A 7370-nucleotide genomic window follows, 5' to 3' on the forward strand; every position below is an offset into this window, starting at 1 on the left:
GGGAGCAGGCACTGGGCGGGGGCAGAGCGCCGGCGGGGCTGGGGGGGACACGGGACCCCCCCCAAAATCAGCGGAGCGGGGACGGAGCGGGGGATCCCGGCCGGGCCTGAGCCCACGGGGAGGGGCTGCGGCCGCCGCCGGCTCAGGAGCTCTGTGGGCAGAGAAAAGGGGGTGACACCGGGCTGCGGGCCCAGCAGGAGCGCACCCGCTCCGCCACGGCGGGGACGCCACCCCCGGCACCCGCCCTGACCTTCTTGCGCAGGGAGAAGCCGAGCCCCAGCGCCAGGAAGACGAAGCCCAAGATGCCCGTCAGCATCTTGCTGCGGGCGGCGTCCGGCGGCATCTCTGGGGGATCCGCAGGGCTCAGCACCCCCAAAACCTCTCACCGACACCCCGAGGCCCTCCCAGGGCCCCCTCCAGTCTCATTCCAGTTCCTCCCAGTCGCATCCAGCATCCTCCAAACCCCCTGCCCTTTGCACCCAGCGCCCCCAAACTCCCTCCCAGTCACACCCAGCACCCCCAAACTCCCTCCCAGTGCCCACCAGGACCCCCCCAAACCCCTTCCCAGCCCTTGCCCTGCCCCCAGCCTCTCTCCCACTTCCAGCCCGGCTCTCTCCAGCTCCCTCCCAGTGCCTCCCAGCACAGCCCAGTGGCTCTGCCAGCGCCCCCAGGGGCTCCCCCGTACCCCAGTGCCGCCTCAGGGGCTGCTCCAGGCTGACGTGCTCCACCTGGCAGCTGTAGCTGAGCCCGCGCCGGGGGGGGGTTTCCAGCAGCACCAGCAGCTGGTAGGTCCAGTCCCCGTTGGGGACCACGTCGGTGGCCACCACGTGCTCCGAGAGCTCCTGCTGGCCCTGGAACCACCTCACCTGGATGGCAGCAGGGTAGAAATCCATCACGGAGCAGAGCAGGCGGCCGGGGCCGGGCTGGGAGCTCGAGGGGGGCACCAGCGAGATGGACACGCTGGGGGACACTGGGAGAGAGCGAGAGAGAGAGCGAGGACACACTGGGATCAGCTGGGGGACACTGGGAAAGAGAAGGGAGGACTGGGGTGGGCTGGAGAGGGAATGGGAGTGGACTGGGAGGGACTGGCAAGGGACTGGGGATGGAGTTGGAGGGACTGGGGATGGACTGGGATGGAGTGGGAGAGACTGGGGATGGACTGGAAGGGACTGGAATGGACTGGGAATATACTGGGAGGCACTAGAAATAGACTGGGAGGGAGATTAGTGGCACTGAGAGAGGTGGGAGGGGATGGGGAGTAGTTGGAGAGAGGGTGGAGGTCTGGGAATGAACTGGCAATTAACTGGGATTGACTGGAAATTAACTTGGAGGGGCTGGGTGGAACTCGGAAGGACTGGGAGGGACTGGGGCGGCATTGAGAGAAATAGGAAGGGGTGAGGGGCGAAGGGATTGAGGATTGTGATCTGGGAATGAACTGGGAATGGACAAGGAATGACCTGAGTAGAAGTGGGAGGGACTGAGAAGGCACTGGGAGGGATCTTGGGATGGACTGGGAGGGAGTGGGACGGCCTTGGAGGAACTTTCATGGAACTGGGATGGAGTGCGCCGCACTGGGAGGCCGAGTCCAGCTCGGGGCACTCGGCGCTGAAGGTCTGCCTGGCAACAGATGAGTCATCAGAGAGACGCCATCTGATTAGCTAAAAAGCGTCAGCTTTACGCGTCGCTGAAATGGACGTGCAGGGGGGCACTGGGAGGGATAAGCGGGTCACTGAGGGCGACAAGGGGCCCCGGGGATGGGCACAAGGAGGGCTGAGGGCTCTGGGGCGATTCCCAGGGAGATTTTGAGGGGCTTCAGGGTCATTGGCAGGGCAGGGCCCGAGGGGACACGCTCGGCCCCGCGCTCACCTCGGCGCTCCGTGATAAACGGTGTGGACCCCTCGTACCAGACTCTGCAGAACCACTCCCCCGAAGTCCGTTGGTACTCCAGCCACATCGGGTCGTTGTTTAAACGCCTGGCATTCATCGCCCCATACGGGTTGAACCCCACGTACAGCCCCACGTCGCTGTCGTACACCAGGTGCTGCTCCCGATTGTAGATGAGCCTCTCCACGGACCTTATCTTCTGCGTGCCGTTAATGAAGTAACATTCCTGCTTTCCCATGTGCAGGAACACCGCTGTAAGTGCAGCACACAGCTCGGGTGGGGCCCAGCACCCCCAGAGCTCCGGGGGCCACCCTGGATTCCCCGCTCCGCACCCCCTGTGCGCCACGGCCTCCATGGGACCCTCCTGCCCGCGCTGCCGCTTCCTCTTTGCCACCCTTCCCCCATTTCCCCTTCCACATCCTCTCCCCTCCCACTCCGGCCGCACCAAAATCAATTTTAGGTCCCTAATCCCCATTTTCCCACAAATTCCCCAAACCCCAGACCCCTCCCGCTCAGATATGGTGTGCCACCTCCCCTTTTACCCCCTCCCCCACCCTCTCCCACCCCTCCCCCACCCCTCAGCCCCTCCCGCTCTCCCTTTGGGGTGTCCCCTCCTCCTCCCCCTCGATTCCGGGCTCCCCCCTTTGCCCCCTTTTCCCCCTTCTCCCCCCCTGTCCCAGCGCCTCCGCCCCCCGCTCACCCGAGAGCTCCGCGCCCGCAGCCGGGGGGGCTCCCAGCACCACCAGTGCCACCAGCAGGGCCCCAGCTGCCGCCCCTCGCCCCATGGCCGGGGCCGGGCAGGGAGCAGCAGCCCCAAAGCAGCCGCGCTGCGCTGGGAGCGCCAGTCCGGAGCAGGGCGGGCTCGGCAGCGCCGCGCGCTCTCATTGGCTGCCGCCGCTTCTGGTCAGCGATCGGCCACGGGCTCTGCCCGGCAACCGATGAGGAAATCCAACGCTCCGAGCTCTCATTGGCTAAGCTGCCTTCAGCCCGCGCTGCCATTGGCTGAGGCCTTTCCGGGACGCTGCAGCCCCGGGCTGGGGGTTTTTTGGGGAGGGAGAACCTTGGGGCTCTGGGCAGGTGGGGGCGGGGATGGAGAGACGCGGGCTGTGCTGGACCAGTCAATCAGAGCCGCTCATTTCACATTTAACCCCTATTTTTTTGTTACTGAGCTCGTTCAGGATTTTCTGTTCCGATCCCTTTGTCCCGCTGTCCTGGTTTGAAAAGGAAGTGAGTTTTTTGGGATCAAACCAATGTGTGGTTTTATCAAACGAATAGGTCAAACCAATAAGTCCTCAGATTTGAATATTGGCACCTGGTGTGGCCACTGCGGACATGGATTCACCTCTGAGCACACAGGGGGTTAGAAGCAGAGAAGTCCCAGGGGAAGCTCTCTTGGTTCCGGTGGGTGAAAGGTTCAGAGCTGCCCTGCCTGGCTGCGGACTGGGTGCAGGAGGGGAAGCCATGCGGCCGGGTGAGGGGAGCCGGGCCTTGGACAGAGAAGGGAGGTGAAGGCCCCTGCAGGATGGAAGGGTGGTTTAGCAGTGCCAATTGTCTCCTGCAATCTGCCATCAGGGACCTGGCCAGGTGAGTTTTGTTTCCAGGGAAAATGGCCGGCATTGCTGTTCAGGGGCCTGTGTCCCGGAGTGGCCAGCTGGCTGCTGAAATTCCGCATTGCACAGGATGCCTCCCAGACTGAAGCTGGCACCAGTGTCCACTCGGGTTGGTTTGACAGTGCCAAGTGCCTCCTGCAGTCTGCCATCAGGAACCTGGCCAGGTGAGTTTTGTGTGCAAGGAGCAATGATGGCGTTGGTGTTCGGGTGCCTGTGGTGCTGAGTGCCCGGCCGTCTGCTGGGGTTCTGAAATCCAGGTCGCCCTGCCCCGTCCCTCACTTCCCCCACTGCCCACCAGTGACTCCCTGCGGCAGCTCGTGGGATCCTGGACACGGCTCTGGGACACACACAGACATTGCTGAGGGGCAAAGATGGGGGGGCTGGACAGGTGAAGAGCTGACCCTGAGGGTTGGGGTGCAAAGGACATGGGGTGCCAGGCAGGGTTAGGGCACAGGTGCCACCCTCATGGTGGGACAGCCCCAGAGCCGTCCCAGCAGCTGCAGGGAGTTACCCCGATTGGAAGGTAGAGATAAGGTTTGGAGGCCAGTCAGTTACAGGTAGGAGTTGAACAGACGTTTAGGTGTTTTATTAGGTTTTTTTTTCAGGGATTTTTAAGGATATTTTAGGGGTTTTTTTTGCAGGAGTTTTTTAGGAATTCTCTGGGAATGTTTAGGAACCTTTAGGGCTTTTTCAGGGCTTTTAAAAGAACATTTTAGGGTGTTTTAAGGGATGTCTTACCACTATTTGGAATTGTTAGGGGTGTTTTCAAATATTTTGAGGGCTTTTTAAGGACTACTTAAAAAGTTTTAGGGCTTTTTGGAGAGTATTGAGGGTATATGGAGAACTTTTTTTACGACTAGGTTATTTCTAGGGTTTTTGGGGGAATTTTATAGACTTTTTTAGGGTCTTACAGGGCATTTTCAAGATTTTAGAGGTATTCTCAGAGCTCTTTAAAAAATCTCTAAGTAGTCCCAAAAGGTTCTTTGGGGATTTTTAGGGGTGTTTTAGGGGCTTTTTAAAAGTAGGGTGGTTTTAGTGTATTCTGACACTCTTTTTGTGTTTTTGTGAGGTGTTTGGGACACTTTGAAAACTAGGCCTTTTTTAGGGAATTTAGAGGGTTTTTTTAGGGTCCTTTCAGGGCATGACAGAGGCTGAGGGGCAGCTTGAGGGGTACTGTGGGGGCTGGAGAGTGGCAGAGGCTGGGAGCTGAGGGAGGAGCAGGGAGAAGGGACAGTGGGTGACACACAGATGCTGAGGGTGACAGGGGCAGCTGGAGGGTGACACCAAGAAGCTGGGGGCTGAGGGGCAAAGAGAGGATTAAGGGTGACACACAGGAGCTGAGGGGCAGCTGAGAGGGGACTTGAGGGGCATTGGGGGGCTCAAGGGTGACAGACAGAGCCGGAGGGCTTGAGGGGTCAAGGGAGAAGGCTTGAGGGCTGCACAGTGCACTGGAGATCAGGGCTACAGGGAACAGCTTAGGAGGCAAGTTAGGGTACAGGTGCACCAGCCCTCAGCCCAGCCCTCACCTCAGCCTAAGCAGCCCCCCTAACAACAGCACAGCCTTTTCCCCCAACAGCAGCACAACACAGCAACCCTGACAGCGAGACCAGAGCGGAACTCTCCCGGTGGGACAGGACAGCAACCCTCACACCAGGACAGTGACAGAACTCTCAGATTACAAGATCCACGGCAAAAAGGTAGGCAAGGCATCTGAGGGTTAGAGAGATAGGTGGGGTGTCACAGACATCTTTTCATAAAAATCCTTTCTTTAGGATTTTTCTCCCTTCTGAGAAGCTGTGGCCTCAGCAACAAAGTGTAAACAATGGTTATCTGCTGCTGTGGAATGCAACAGGTGCATCCGTGATTGGTCTCCTGTGGATGTTTGGATTTACTGACCACTCACGGCAGAGCTGCTCTTGCTTTCTGCCGGGACACAGACCTTTGTTATTCATTCTTTTCTATTCTTAGCTTAGCTAGCCTTCTGAGAACTTTTCCTTCTATTCTTTGTAGTATAGTACTAATGTAATATACATCATAAAATAATAAATCAAGCCTTCTGAACATGAGGTCAACATTCTCGTCTCTCTTTAGACCCTGAAGACCCTTGTGACAACTGTGACAATTGTTGAACCCCGAATGAGTGAGGAGGACAAAACCATCAATTGGTGACCCCTCGTCTGAAGAGCAAATTACTTGGAGAGACCCCCAGAGGAACAATTGCTGCACTGGGTAAACCCCAAATGTGTGGCATTGATGGTTGCTTCACAAGTGACCACAGAAGTGGATTCTAGCCAAGAGCTGAAGAACTGAAGATCCTGATTTGGAGTTCACAGCAAGGCTGACCACAAAGAGAACCTTCCGAAAAGCCTCCAGGAAGATGTTCGGAAAGCACAGCAGCGCAATGGAGCTGGCCAGAGCATGCTGGACTCTTTCAAAAGGTACTGTTGGCTTTTCCCTTCCTGAAGATGCGGCCGTTCGTAGTTTGTGGCTGCTGATGTGGAGGGCTTCCCCCATAGAGGAGGAGGTTCGGTTCTCCCCTTCAGAGGAGAAACTTATTGCCCTCTGTCAAAAATGGGGTGAAGAGGACGGACTTTGCCTGTTGGAGACAGATTTCTGTGAGTTTTTTCGATGGACAAAGCTTTTTGGGTTCTTTACGAATGTGCTCTGTGCCCTTGATGCTTTCGTATGGGAGTGCATGGACTCCATTTTCCAATTCGTTTTGGACCGTGGGTTTGGATACCCCCAGATTTATCCAGCATTTAGGATGTTCTTTCCAGTTTTGAACCGGAGAGCAGCTGTTTTTCCCTGGATTGCCAACTGCAACGGGCTCGTCCCATTTCCTCTGACTCCAGCGGGAGAAGATCCTTTGGAGGCGGATGATCTGTTGCTTCTCAGCCCCCCTGCATCCCGGCAGTGGGGGGGAAGTTTCGCCAGGAGCTGAAGTTTTTTTACTGCATCTTCGGAGCATGCTCAGATGCAGCCATCCCTTCCCCCCTTCTCTCTCTCCGGGGGGATGGGAGTGGGCTGCGCCGCCCCTTACAGCCCTGCAGGCCCCGCCCTGGCCGGCCTCCTGGGCCCGGCCCCGCTCAGAGATGGGGCAGCACCGGTCTCCGAGGGCCCGCCTGCCAGGCCTGCAGGGCCTCCTCCTGGACCCGCCCCGCCGCCGCCTCCCCGGGCGGTCCTGCCCGTGGCTTCACCGGCTTCCCCGCCTGCGCCTGAGAGCTCAGAAACACCGCTCCCTGCGGCTGCGCCGCTGTTGGTAGGAGACGCCCTCGGCGACAACAGCGACTCGGCACCGCCCCCCCGGCTGTCCTGCTGCGCCCACCAGCCCCCTCTCCGGCCCCGCCGCCTCAAACCGAGCCAGTGCCTGTTCAGGATGATGCTGAAGAGCGCGCCGAACCCACGGGACCCTCGGAGCAGCCCGCAGCTGCTCCTGCACCCAGCCTGGCTTCCCCCCCGAGTTTTTCGGGCTGTCCTGGGGCTGCCCCTGCGGGGGAAGCTGGGACGGGGGAAGAGGGCGCCGGCCTCCCTTTCCGTGGAGGAGGCATGGCCCGACAGCTGGCTGTGGGTGCAGCCCATCTGCCTGCGTTCAAAATCAGCATTCTTGGCGGGTTTGGGGGTGTTTGGTCAGTTGCTTTCCCTTGGGGGGTGCAAATCTCTCTGCTGCCCCTCTCGCGCCCCAGCGGCGAGGGGCAGGTGGGTGCTGAGAGTTCTGCCTTTGGTCCCCAGCCCAGAGGGGGTGGTGCCGTGAGGCAGATGGGAGACACACCTGTTATATTTGCATTGCAGAGGACACAGCGGGAAGTGATCATGGCTTGTTTGCTGTGGAGAAAAAACATTCCTAGACACGAGATGAGGGTTCTTGGGGCTTTTTCT

At 59.0% G+C, this 7370-nt stretch overlaps 1 protein-coding gene across 2 annotated transcripts; it reads right to left on the reverse strand.

Annotated features, from left to right (window-relative positions):
- Positions 1-22: 22 nt before the first annotated feature.
- On the reverse strand, positions 23-2754 carry LOC135442148 (class II histocompatibility antigen, B-L beta chain-like). 2 transcript variants are annotated; one of them, XM_064701691.1, is made up of 4 exons: positions 2585-2754; positions 1867-2136; positions 686-970; positions 23-345 (listed from the first exon to the last, which is right to left on the reverse strand). In XM_064701691.1, the coding sequence occupies exons 1-4, from the start codon at positions 2667-2669 to the stop codon at positions 143-145; spliced, it is 843 nt and encodes a 280-aa protein (XP_064557761.1). In that variant the 5' UTR covers positions 2670-2754; the 3' UTR covers positions 23-142. The 2 variants fall into 2 exon arrangements, with proteins under 2 accessions (XP_064557761.1, XP_064557760.1); XM_064701690.1 differs by lacking the exon at positions 23-345 and having other exon boundaries at positions 390-970.
- Between the last annotated feature and the right edge of the window lie 4616 nt (positions 2755-7370).

The sequence above is a fragment of the Zonotrichia leucophrys genome, unplaced genomic scaffold (genome assembly GCF_028769735.1).
Source record: "Zonotrichia leucophrys gambelii isolate GWCS_2022_RI unplaced genomic scaffold, RI_Zleu_2.0 Scaffold_1419_11391, whole genome shotgun sequence".
Taxonomy (NCBI): domain Eukaryota; kingdom Metazoa; phylum Chordata; class Aves; order Passeriformes; family Passerellidae; genus Zonotrichia; species Zonotrichia leucophrys.

Excerpts from the sequence above, each read along its gene's own strand:
- LOC135442148 (XM_064701690.1), bottom strand. The coding sequence starts at position 2,669 with ATGGGGCGAGGGGCGGCAGCTGGGGCCCTGCTGGTGGCACTGGTGGTG. Across the intron at positions 2,137-2,584 it reads TGCGGGCGCGGAGCTCTCGG|CGGTGTTCCTGCACATGGGA; the intron begins GTGAGCGGGGGG and ends CTGCACTTACAG. Across the intron at positions 971-1,866 it reads GTTTATCACGGAGCGCCGAG|TGTCCCCCAGCGTGTCCATC; the intron begins GTGAGCGCGGGG and ends GCTCTCTCCCAG.